The sequence below is a fragment of the Sarcophilus harrisii genome, chromosome 6 (assembly GCF_902635505.1).
Source record: "Sarcophilus harrisii chromosome 6, mSarHar1.11, whole genome shotgun sequence".
Classification (NCBI taxonomy): domain Eukaryota; kingdom Metazoa; phylum Chordata; class Mammalia; order Dasyuromorphia; family Dasyuridae; genus Sarcophilus; species Sarcophilus harrisii.
In genome coordinates, this window is record NC_045431.1 from 177500133 (window position 1) to 177513445 (window position 13313).

The 13313-nt window shown below is 41.9% G+C and overlaps 1 protein-coding gene across 1 annotated transcript in view; it reads right to left on the reverse strand.

The window, feature by feature from the left end:
• The window catches only part of PDGFRL (platelet derived growth factor receptor like), a 43604-nt gene that overhangs the window by 2606 nt on the left and 27685 nt on the right, over positions 1–13313 (reverse strand). Inside the window, exons 3-4 of the mRNA XM_012551934.3 lie at positions 6645–6796; positions 1834–2124 (exon numbers count right to left, since the gene is read on the reverse strand). Of these exons, the coding sequence (XP_012407388.2) occupies positions 1834–2124; positions 6645–6796 (443 nt within the window). The remainder of the gene's footprint in view (positions 1–1833; positions 2125–6644; positions 6797–13313) is intronic.

Here is a 13313-nt window from a genome sequence, read left to right on the forward strand (position 1 = left end):
TATGCTTATTTGTTTTTTTTTAATTTAACCATTTTTTTATTATTATAATAACTTTTTATTGACAGAACCCATGCCAGGGTAATTTTTTTTTTACAACATTATCCCTTGCACTCACTTCTGTTCAAATTTTTCCCTTCCACCCTCCACCTCCTCCCCCAGATGGCAAGCAGTCCTATATATGTTGAATATGTCGTAGTATATCCTAGATACAATGTATGTGTGCAGAACCAAACAGTTTTCTTGTTGCACAGGGAGAATTGGATTCAGAAGGTAACCCAGGAAGAAAAACAAAAATGCAAACAGTTTACATTCATTTCCTAGTGTTCTTTCTTTGGGTGTAGCTGCTTCTCTCCATCCTTGATCAATTGAAACTGAGTTAGATCTCTTTGTCAAAGAAATCCACTTCCAACAGAATACATCCTCATACAGTATCGTTGCTGAAGAATATAATGATCTGGTTCTGCTCATTTCACTCAGCATCAGTTCATGTAAGTCTCTCCAAGCCTCTCTGTATTCATCCTGCTGGTCATTTCTTACCGAACAATAACATTCCATAACGTTCATATACCACAATTTACCCAACCATTCTCCAATTGATGGGCATCCATTCATTTTCCAGCTTCTAGCCACTACAAAAAGAGCTGCCACAAACATTTTGGCACACACAGGTCCCTTTCCCTTCTTTAGTATTTCCTTGGGGCATAAGCCCAGTATTAGCACTGTTGGGTCAAAGGTATGCACAGTTTGATAACTTTTGGGGCATAATTCCAGATTGCAAGGCTGTGGCTTTATAAGGCTTCCCAGCTTTTTCTCTTGAGGAGAGGCAGTTATGCTGCCTGGATGTATGTGAGTCAAGGGAGGAAAAAGTGTGCAAGGATGGCATATGTGTGTGAGGTTAGCAAGGGGTGCATCGGATATGCAGGATGAGGAACCTGAAATATGAGGAAAGGAGACATGGGAGGGGACAATGAGCTATGGACTGAATTCAGAAAGCATGGGGGCAAAGGCAAAAGGAAATCTGAATCTGAGAGTTCAGCCCAGAAGAAATTGTGTGGGGTCTCAGATGCTCGAGGGCTAAGGTAGTACGCTCCCCATAAGGTGATCAAGGCTATTTGGCTAAGATGTCATTGAGGGGACTCCTGTTTGGGTCTGGGTCAGACCTGATGTTTTTTAGCTTTTTTCTAACTCTGAGATTCTGTGATTCTAAAGGCTAGAAACACTTTGTCCTTAATTCTTAGCTCTAATTCCAGAAAAATGGTAACCTCAAAGATTCCATTCCCCAAAATGGTTCCTTCACTACTGATCTCAAGCATTCCCTTTCTGGGGAAAGTTCCCTAAGTCCCAGCTTTTTAAACTGTGGTTCACAATCCCATATGGGGGATCATGACCCATAAGGGGTCATGAAATTAAAATTCATTATTAGTTAATCTTTGATTTTTATGCCTATTTTATATACCTATATGTCCAGGGTCCTGTAAAAAATTTCTTGGGTGAAAATAAGTTGCCAATAAAGTTTAAGAAGTCCTGCCCTAAGCATTCTCTGCCTCAATATCTCCCTCTGTAAAATGAACATTGAATCATGGAATCTTAGAGCTGGAAAGAGTCTCAGGGGTCACCTCATCTAACCTGAATCTGGCCAGGAATCCCCACTCCAGCATCCCAGATAAGTGGTAAGAGTGCTTCCACTTGAACATATTCAGAGATGGGAACTCACTACTTCATGAAACAGTCCATTCTACTCTTGGCTAGAAAATAATCCACTTTTCCTAAATGGCTGATGTGAAATTAAGTCTATGGCTGACACCCTGGAAGAAGCATCAACACATCTCTTACCTTCAACATAAAGCAGCTGGTATTTGATGGAAATCTGGGGGGCCCCATGGGCCTCTGCCCGGCAGTAGACCACCCCTTGTTGGTCAAGCTGAGGATGCAGATAAACAAAACCCCTCTTGATGTCATAAATGATGCTGCCATTGCTTTGGATCTCTTTGGCCGGGAACTCGCTGTGTAGAGTGACCTTTGCTGATGGGACGGTCACCCGGCAAGGGACAACGGCTTCTCTGTCTGGGTTTAGGTAGACCACGCCAAAGTAGCTGGGAGAAGGCACAAAGAGCTCACCTTTCTCTGCAAAGAGAAGCATGTGCATTATGGTTATTCAGAGTCACCCACCCAGGCCCCTCCAGCAAGAAGAGTGCATTGAGGAGGGACACCCCAAACCCCCTCTTGATGTCATAAATGATGCTGCCTTTGCTTTGGATCTCTTTGGCTGGGAACTTCCTGTGTAGAGTGACCTTGGCTGATGGGACGGTCACCCGGCAAGGGACAACAACTTCTTTGTCTGGGTTTAGATAGATCACACCCAAAGGAGCTGGGAGAAGGCACAAAGAACTTGCCTTTCTCTGCAGAGAGAAGCATGTGCATTATGGTTATTCAGAGTCACCCACCCAGACTCCTCCAGCAAGAAAAGTGCACTGGGGAGGGCTGCCCGGAATGTGAGTAGGAAAACTACTTTCCCTCTTTCCATCTTACCCATCTAGCAACCAGTGGTATTCCTGTCTATTAAAAGGAAGAACAGTAGTGGTTTTTTTTTTAATTTATATCTATTGATTTCTATATCACATCCATTCACTAATGTATTTTCTCCTACCTAGAGAGTTATAACTTGTAACAAAGAAAGAGAAGAAAGGGGAGAGGGGGGAGGGAAGACAGTTTAGCAAAATTAGTCAATACATCCACCAATTATGATAGTATATGCAGTGTTCTATATCCAGAAAGGCACCCCCCACCTCAGTAAAGAGGGAGGGAGAGGACGTACATTTTCTGTCTTTTTTTTTTTCTTTTTGCGTACTAAATGTTAAATATCTGAGGCTGGATTTGAATTGAAGTCCTCCTTACTCCAGAGATGGGGCTCCAACCACTGCACCATCTAGTTGCCCTGGAGGTACATATGTGTTCATCTCTTCTTTCGATTTGATCCCCAACTGTTCAGTTTTTTCTGTTGTGATTATAAGTCTTCCTATTTACATTGTGGTTGTTTTCATCTATATTGTTTCCCTGGTTCTGATGAGTTCACACTGTATCCATCACATGTCTTTTCAAACTCCCCTATGTGCCTCACAGTCACAGTAGTTAATATGTTGCTCCATTCACACACCACAACTTGTTAGCTATTCTCCAGATGATGGACAGCTACTTGGTTCCTGCTTTCTAAAAGCACTATCATGAATATTTAAGGAGATGGGGGATTTTCTTTCTTCCTTGGGGTATATTCCTGGCAGTGGAATCTGTGGCCCAAAGGGAATGGCTATTTTAGTCCCTTCCTTCACATAACACCCAAGGGCTTTCCAGAATGGTCAGACCAATCCACAGCTCCAGCAACAGTGATCCTGTCTTGCCCCAGCCCCTCCAGCATTGACTATCTGTCATCTCTGCCCTCAAAAGTGAAACCTCAGAGTTCTTTGGATTTACATTTCTCTTAGTAGTAGTGGTTTGGAGAAATCTTTCTAATTTGTTTTTCTTTAAAAACAAAGAAGTTCTTTTTTTTTTTTTAACATCTCTTGGAGTAAGTTTGAGTAAAATGGAGTTTGGCTTTTAATTTCAATATGGTGACCCCCATTACATGTTCATCTCTTTCACAAGTGGTTTGTCCATCCTTTTGCTAATGAGCTTCTCCACACTCATCAATGTTGGTCCTGTAGTGATCTTACATTGATTGGGCTCAGGCTGAAAGTCTTTCTGGTTTGAAAGAACGCTGTATAGGTTTCAGGAGAGCTGAGGGCCACCCCATGCAGGGAGTGTCATGCAGGAGAGGAAGGGGTCAGGGAGGTTGCAGCATGCAACTGGAGGAATGCCATAGGAGACATCGTCACTGATGCAAATGACTAGAAGAGGCAGTGGGCTGCCATGTGTCCAAAATGGCGGGAAAGCCTAAAGCCAGTTGGGTACTTTTGAATCTCTGAGTTGGAGAGGGCCTGTGAGACATCTCATCTGATCTAAGCCTGGACACGATTCTTCTCTAAACCTTGAGAAGTGCTGATGCAGCCTCTGCTAGGAGACACCTAGTGATGAGGAACTCTATCTCAAGGCATCCATTCCACTTCAGAATCACCCCCACTGTTGGCAATGTTTTCATTCCATTCAGCCCAAATTTGCACCAGTTGGTCCTCGTTCTGTCCTCTGAAATAAGTTTCCTGTCTCCCCCAAATGACTGATGGTTCTTCAGATGCTTGAAGACAATCCTGTTTCTCCCCCTTTCTCCCTTCCTCTTTCCTTCCTTCCTCTCCTCTAGGGTAAACGGCCCCCCTCTCAGCTGACACACAGTTGTCATATGCCCTCAAGGAGCTTGCAAAGTGGTCCTACTATGTGAGGAAATGATGAAGCAAAGATACCCCCATAAGAGCTCCTGAGCATGCCAGGGTGGAGAAATGGGCAACAGTGGCTTTGTTAACAAATCACTCAATAACAGCCCAGCCTGAAGTTCACTGCACACAATCAGCCTGTATTCCCACACACCAACAGGGGAAATACAGGGGAAGAAGTGAGAGGACTTGGATTTTAATCCTGAGGTACATGGATGCCTTCCTCCAACCCTCCACCATGTTGAAAGGAAGCAGGACAATAAATGCCAGTCCCATTTTATACACCATGGAAATAAGACTCATTGGCAGTGACCTCATTGGTCAAAAGATTCACAACTAAATGAAAGGAACAGCTGGATTCAAAGTTGGCACTTAAGACAACAAACTTGGTGCTCCACTGTTATGGTGCATTGTTGAAAAATAATCACTTTGGTCTTGTTTTTTGCAAGGTAATTAGGATTAAGTGATTTACCCAGGATCACATAGCTAGCAAGTGTCAAGTATCTGAGGCTGGATTTGAACAGGGATCCTTCTGACTCCTGAACCAGTGCTCTATGAACTGCATTACCTAGTGCACTTTGAACTTTTTAAGAAACACACAACAATCCCGCAAAGGAGATGGTGTGGGCTTTCTTATGCTTTTTTTACAGGTAGGAAAACTGAGGCCCAAAGGAATGAAGTAACTAGATCAGAGGGCCACCAGGGACTGAGGGCTTTATCACCTTCCTTTTATTAGTTACCTCTTTTATCTTGCTTCTTTCAGGAAAACATCAAGGTAACTTAGAGAATAGAGCACCCAACTTCAAAGCCTGCCTCAGCCACTTCCCAGCAGTTGTAAAATGGGAAGATGGAATCACTCATCCAGGGTCTGATAGTACAGGTCTGACTCCAAGGTCAGGACTGTCTGCAGGGACAGAGGGCTGTGCACGTTGGGGAGGAGGGAAGAAATCTAAGTGGGACAGAGAGAGATCCTGGGTCAGAACCATGAGGTAGAGGCAGAAACAGAAGGCTTTTTTTCCTTTGGTATCTGCTACAGACAGCTTGGAGAGCTAGGGAAAAGAGATAAATTGAAAAAGATGAGCCTAGAAGTTTTTATCTGGACACTGACTGCCACATCTCTCTCTCTCTCTCTCTCTCTCTCTCTCTCTGTCTTTGTTTCTCTATCTCTGTTGTCTTGTCTCTTTATCTCTATCTCTCTGCCATTCTGTGTCTCTGTCTCTCTGTGTCTTTCTGTCTGTGTCTATCCATCTCTATTTCTCTGCCTGTTTGTCTCTGTCTGTCATTTATTCTTCTCTTTCTCTATCTCTCTACCATTTTGTCTCTCTGTCAATTTCCTTAGCATCTTTGATATGGCTTTCCCTGTGCCTCAGTTTCCTCTTCTGTAAATCGTAGGTAATAATTCTTGCAGCCCCTCCTCTTTGCCTGTGAGGTTGTAAGCTCCTCTCTTTGCTCCTCATTGCCAAGTTCACATGGTGCAGATTGGGGAGCTCATTCCATAGCAGTAAGCCCCTTCTGAAACCTTCAATTGGATCCACAGCTGGGAGGGAGAGGATGGGGGAGAAGAGTTGGTTCTCCTTTTTTTTTTTTTTCTTAAGGAATATAACAAAATTTCAGGAGTGCTTCCCCCCTCCAAAAAAAAAACCACAACCCACTCCCACACAATTCTCTAACTCGATAGAAGGCAATATTATTGTCTCATGTGAGGGAGTAGAGAGCAGTGGAAAGAGCCAGAGGATCTGGTTCAAATTCTGATTTGACTACTTACTAAGTAGTACAAAGTAACTTAAGCAAGTTACTTCAATTGTCTGGACCTCAGTTCCCTCATTTGTAAAATGTGTGTGTGTGTGTGTTTGTGTGTGTGTGATCAGATCACTCACACTCTTCTAAGCTCTCTTTCTGTTCTAAATCCATGATCTGTGGAGTGATCATATAAGGAAAGCTCTGGGTCTTCAGTCCCTGCCATCTACCACATCTGGGAAAGCCTTTGGGCTCTTTGCCCAGCTGGAGAGGCTGGGAAGTTCAGGCCTGCTTGGTCTTGTATCGGTCCTCCCTTGGCTTTCCACTCTGCTCATCCCCAGCTGCTGCTGCAGCGATCACCCCAAACACGACCATCTGGTGGCCTTCCTGTGGCTGTCCAGTTTGGCCCTCACCTCAGGCCCATTTTCCAAGACCTTAGAGTTTGACAGGCCCCAGCACAGGAAGTCAAACTAGGAGGGATGAGCCTGTGAGAGCCCATGTTGGGAGGAGGGCCCAGAGCAGATGTGGGTCTTGGGGCCAGTGTCTTACCTGTAAAAAAGATGTAGGTAGTTCCAGTCTTGGTGTCGTCCTTCCTGCACACATAGCCACTGCACACCTGTTGCCAGCAGCTGTATTCCCCAGTGTCTGCTGCCGTGGCATTCACCAGGATAAGCTGCCCATAGCGGTCATGTTGCTTCATACTAATAATGGAACAGACGTGAGGTGGGGTCAGACATGGTGGACAGAAGGGCTTCTTGGCAGACCCCCCTCTGCTACCCTTCCCCCTATGACTCACTGGGTGGGCCTGAGCTGCCTTCTCTAATGACATCCTGAGGACAATTTAAGACCGTACAATATGTTCAGGGACTAGGAAGAGGAAGAGGAAGGAAAGGTTGGGTGGAGAGGGGAGTGAGGGCCAAGCCTGAGGACAGATTTTCCTTTTCAGCTCTTAGAAAAAATGGGGTGGGAAGAGTCATCTTTCTTTTAAATAAATCATAAATAAAAATTGTTTTCAAAGGAAGAAAACTCCCATGAGACTTCCAGAGGAATTTGTTAAATTAGAGCGCTATCCATTGCCTTTGGCAAGAGCATTTTAGCCAATTCAAGATGGTGTCTGAGGATGGGATTCAATTTCTGGGTAGGAATGACAGTTTCTGGGGCCTCCCATCCTTCACTTCACCAGTGACCAGCATCCCATCCAGAAAGTGCTGTGGGATACCCTTCTCTTTTCTGTCTTCCTTCCCCTAGAAGTAGACACTGACCTTGTCACCATTCCCACCTCTTCAGGAGAGAAACCAGACTCTTGACTTCACTCAGACCCCGTGGGTTAACCTCAACACTTTCCCTATAGTGATAGGTCAGGCCTTCTTCCCTCAGGAGCCAAAGTGGCTGGTCATATCAAGACATCATCAGCTACAATCCTGGTAAAATGGAGGACCAGTAGACCTTACTAACTGCCCTGCTACTGAGCCTTCCCTTATATGCTATCTCCCTTAATTAAAATATGAGTTCCTTGAGTACAGGGATTAACTCACTTTTCTTTTGGAATCCCCAGTATTCACTGGCACACAGCAAGCACATAATAAAAACTGCTTCATTCATTCATTGACCACCTTAGTTAGTCTGGGCCCTTATTACCTCTGACCTGGAGTATTTAATCCCTTACTAATTGGTCTCTGCCTCAAATTTCTTTCTCTTTCAAGCCATTCTTGAACAAGTTCCCATACTAATATCCTCAAATCACATAGCTGACTATGCCCTTCTGCTCAAAAAGCTCTCTTTTCTCCCTATTACCTTGTTTAGCATTTAAAACCGGTCACAGACTGGCTCTAGTCTCCAAATATTATTATGCATCATTCCCAATCCACATACTCTATAAAACCAATGGCATTAGATGTGGCACTCAGATTACCCATGCAGAAGGTATGGGTTGTAAACTGGGTGAATTAGGAAGCATCTCCAAGGAGGTGAATTCACTAGAAGAGGTGTCAGACTTAGTCAGGTTAAGGGCTTGCTCTCTTCCTCCCTCTTCCAAAAGCAGAAGAGCTGACACATTCTCAATCTGCTTTCATAATTCCATTTCTCAAAAACTGGAAAGGACAAGAAGGGAAAAGATATTCTTGACTGGATTTTTACCAAGAAGGATAAACAATATTTCTATAACTGAAAGGGACTTCAGAGGCTATAAAGTATTTTATTACAGATGGGGAAATTGAGGCCCAGGGAGAAGTGATTTATCCAAGATCACCCAGGTTATAAGCATCACATTTGGGATTTTTATCCAGGTCCTCTGGTTCCTGAGTCTATTCTCTTTCCGATGTACTCCAAGGTGGATCTGGTCATGGAGGAGGAAAATAGACCTTTGGGGACCAGCAGCAAGTCCAGCATAGAGGAGGAAAAGGAAGCCAGTTACAGTTTGGTACATGGCCTAGATATTAGCACAGAATACAGAAGGCTTAAAGGAAGGCTAGCCAAGGTTCAATGGCTTCCTATTAAATTCAGGAGCATTGAGATTCAGGAGTTAGATAGCGGGACGTTCCCCGAAAGACATAAGCAGGGATGGTTCTCATGAAAAGGGACTGGAGGAAATACCTAGAGAGATTGAAGATGTTTATACAAGATAGAATCAAGGGATAGTGACTGTGGGTGAAAGGAAAAGATTGTTGGCACATGTTATCTCTTTTATTTGACTACAAACTGCTTAAGACCAAGACTTGTCTTTTTTCTTTCTTTGTTTTTCGTTTAACTAGAGTAGTAGTGTATTTTTTTGTTGTAAGGACAGAGATTTTTCAGATTTAATCAGGGCTTCCTCTTCTATGTACACAATTTTTGCAAGTTGTACTTTTGTACTTAAGATAAATGTGTTTTCTCACATTTCTCATTTTAGTTTTGTTTTTCTTTGTATACTCTGTACTTGGCACATAGCCTCGACACAGTAGGTGCCCAATAAATGTTTATTAACTGACAAAATATCAGGGTTTTAAAGGGTCAGAGGTGCCAAGACCTGCACTGAACTAAGTCCAGTAGGAAAACTAAAGACAAAAAGTAGCCCTTTCTTTATAAAGAGAAAAGATGAGGCTCCAACCATGTGCTGGAGCCAATGGGATGGCGATGAGTGATGGCCAAGAGAAGATTGGGCTATTTAAATGTCATTTGACTTCTCTCTACTAAGGAGGACAACTATTGGACTTGAAAGGCCAAAATTCACTCTAACGGAATTGCATTCCCTCAAAAGTCAGGAAGTCAACTAATCAATCCATAAGCATTTACACTGATCACAGTCATTGCCTGACTCCTATGGACCATCTCCCAGGACATTGAAGGGATGGGCAAAGGAGACGGCAGAGTCACCATCACTGATCATGGGGAATACATGATGAAAGGTGGGCTCACAAAAAGGAAGAGATTTTCCAGGAAAGACAGCAATGGTGTGTAAGAGATCTGCCAAGAGCAAGACTAAGGAAATAATAAAGACAAACACTAAAGAGAAGAAAAGTGACCAGGGAACAAAATCCACCCATGAATAGAGTGAAAAAAAAACAACAAAGGAATATACCCCTATACAGAATGACTTGTCCAGTTAAGGTCCCAGAGAAAAAGCAAATGGACAAAGGCAATAGACCCTACATACACAGAAAATGACACATGAAATAAGAAATAAAAAATTAGATTCTGTATTATAGGAAAAACCCCAAGATCAAATTTCAAGCACTTAGCACAGAGTCTTGCACATAATAGGTGCTTAACAAATATTTACTGATGGATAGATTGAAAAAGTACTCGAAGAAACTAAAACACTCATTGGAGAAACTCATTTTCCTTCCCTAAATACTTTGTGAAATGCCCACTTCCTGAAAACCACTAGGCATATCCTGGAACAGGAAGACTAGCAGTGTAGTTCTTGCCTTAGAATACTTTTTACTAAAATAACATAAGCCCAGATAAGTACAGTACAAAACAAGAGAAAGAGGAAGAGAACCTTAATGAGGTGAATCAGGGAAGGCTTTCAAGAGGAGGGTACACCTGAGCTGAACCTTGAAGGAAAGCAAGGTTTCTGAGAGGCAGAGATGAGAAGGGAATGATGGGCAGACATAGGGCTAGAAAGATTATTTTGAAGTTCTATAGAGGATGAACTGGACCCTCCACTCAGGAGGTTCTTAAAATAGTACAGGTAAGAGGTAATGAGTTCCTGAACCAAGGTAAACACCCAACCTAAATTTAAAAGGTGCTTTTAAAAAAATTCTAGGAGGAAATAATGATGGAAATAGTCAATATATAGAATAAAATAGAAACAAAAAAGATGTACAGAAGCAACCAACAGCAAATTTGGAATTATATCCATAATTCCATAGAAATGGAAAAATGGAATTATATCCATATAGGGCAGATGGAAAGAACTACATTATATAGAAAAATAATTCCATTCCACACACAATTAGAAAACAAACAGATCCAAGTGGCAGATATGGAAAATAGACGTTGCAACTGAAATAGACAAAAGACTGGTCCCCTCATCCCTGGGTCAAGGGGCCTCAGGCTTATCTGAAAATGTTGCTCAACTATGTTCAGATGGAATGCTTGCCTAACAATGTCAGATATCCTGTAAGCTCCCTAGCATCCCCCTTCTCCAGAGAAAAGTCGAGTCACTGTTGTAACCACAAGGCAGAACAAGAATTGCTTATAAGCCTGTCTCTACTTGGGTTCAGGATGGAACTCGATCTAGAGATCCCTCCCAGCTGGTGAATAAACTGCTCTCTAAATTGCAAACACCTTGGTTGTCCTGAATTTTTTTGCCTGGGCTATTTCATTTGGAGGTAACAGCCAGTCCCTCTCCCTGAAGGGCAAAAGAGGTTATGGATCCTAGGGGGTGGCCACCAAGAGATGTTCCTCAGCCCCAGTTTCCAGAAATCTCTTTCTGGGGACCAGGTGAGTAAGACCCAAATTTTTGAATTCGGTTCAAAATTGGCACAGAGCGTTCTAAAAAACAGTTCTGCTTAATAAGCTTTTGAGGGTCCCCTGCAGTTGCCTAACGATCCTGCAGCCACCTGTCTGGTCTGGTGAGTACTCCTGTATCTGTAGCAAGTGGGGTAGGCTGGATGCAGCGCTAAAGCCCCTTTGCCGACCTCCACGGGACGCCAAGTGATGGTCCTGGGTGTCTAAATCTGGACACATCTGGTCTGATCTGATTCTGAGTGCCTTTTGGGAGCACTCTTCTAGTTGTATGTGTTCTGTGTGATTTGTCTGTCTGTTTTGTTAATTTAAGAGCTCTGTTAAGTTTTAAGAACAATGATTAAGAAATTTGGGAATTGGTTATTTGAAAGTTTGCTTGTGATTTTAAACTTTTTAACCTGTTGTACTAATTTGTTGCAAATGGAACTTGGCCATTTTAAACTGACAGGAAAGTTTTTCCCTTAAAGCAGTTTTCAGAGCCTGCTAGAGTAGAGGGCAATAAAACCTTATCTGATTGAGAATCAGGAAAAAAAATTGATTAGGAACTTTGGGATGATTCTGAAAATTGTGAGAAATAATTTTGCTATTGCCTTTGCATCCTAGATCTGTTTATTCTGAGGATAAGATCTTGGAATTTGTTTAAATATTGATACCTTTATTACTAAAGAGAAGAAAAAAAAAGCAGCCTGATTTAGTTACAGGAAGGGAAAGAGCAATACAATTCAAGCTCTGCTTGGACAGATAAGAGAGATGCTAATTGCTGTCAGACAATACTCAGGCAGGAAAAAAAAAGTCTGTAAAAAATTTGATTTGATTCCGTTTAAATGTTAACATTGTAAGTTATGTTTTATGGAGTCATCTAGCTATTCACTATATTGTGAATCATAAAAGTTTTGAAGAGAACTGGAAAGAAGAATGCAGGTGGTTTATGAAGGATTGGTTTGTAGGAACAATGAAAGGTTTGCACAATTTTAGGAAGTAAGATAATGGTTTTGGGAAGCTGGAAGAAGAGGTGGGGGAGAGAGAAATGGAAAGAGGATCCTTTGTCTTCAAAGATAAAGATTCGACTCACCCCCCCACCCCCACCCCACTGCTTTCTGTTACTTTAGCAGTGGAGCATCTAGTTAGGAAAGTTGTTGGAGACTGTTTAAGTATGTAGCATGGAAGAAGGAGAAAGTTGGGAATCTGGTAGACTTGGGAAGAAACTGATGGGCTACCTCTTGAGAAGGATTCCTGTGTAAGAAATTGAGTGGGGAACCTGAGGAAATTTTTGTCCAGGAGTGCAGGAGTGAGGGAAGGGCGGCCACATGGAATCCTCTCCTCCCCTCACCCCCCTAAGTATGTTCCATCCAATTTTTTTAAATCAAGTTACTATAGTGCAGCAAACTGATTTAAAGGGACATGCTTACTTTTGGGTTAATTGACTGAATATTTGTTTCTTGATACATAATGGTTTTCTTGTTTGAGGAATATGGTCATAAATGTGATCCATACTTTGGTAGGATTATTCCTAAAAGTTTAATTGCTATTTTTAAAAAATCTTTCAGATACTCTTATGTGCTATTTGGACATTCTGTATAAGTTTTAACTGATTGTATTGGGTCATCCTGAAGTTATTTAAAGGGCCTCTGAAAATAATGGTTTTTCTTTGTCCTTTTGAAAATGTTTCTGTTATGGACAATATGCAATTTGGGATATTTTTCTATGTATTGGGTATTTTAAAAGCAAACTGATTTGTATGTATAATGTTTACTTATGAAACATCTACCTGGATAATTGTTTAAGTTGTGAACTTATAGGGACACATTTCTTACTGTTATCACTATAAGATTATGGTAAATATTTGTTTAGGATTTACCAGAAATTTGATGAATGGAATTTGTTATTGGAGATAAAATTTCTTGGGCTTATAGTTAATTAGTTGATGCTTTATGGGAGTTTTAAAGCTCTACTCTCTGACAGTTAGTGGGACAATTTATTGGAATAAAACTGGGTTAAAGCTATTTTATCCTGTATGTGCTGAAGATTGAGTTTTGACTGCTTATGTTATGCTATAGTTCTTGCAATTTTTCCTCCCATAACTGATCTCTATGGTCAGAGCAATGGTCAATAGGATTGTTAATGCAATTCCATGTCATGCCTTGCTGTTTTCAGTCTGATTATATGTAATCACTGTATCCTAAATGCTTAGGCAAATAAGTATTTAGCATGGTCATCTGTCTGTTATTGGGTATTTGTGTTTTGGGTTTTTTTTAAATTTCTAAATGC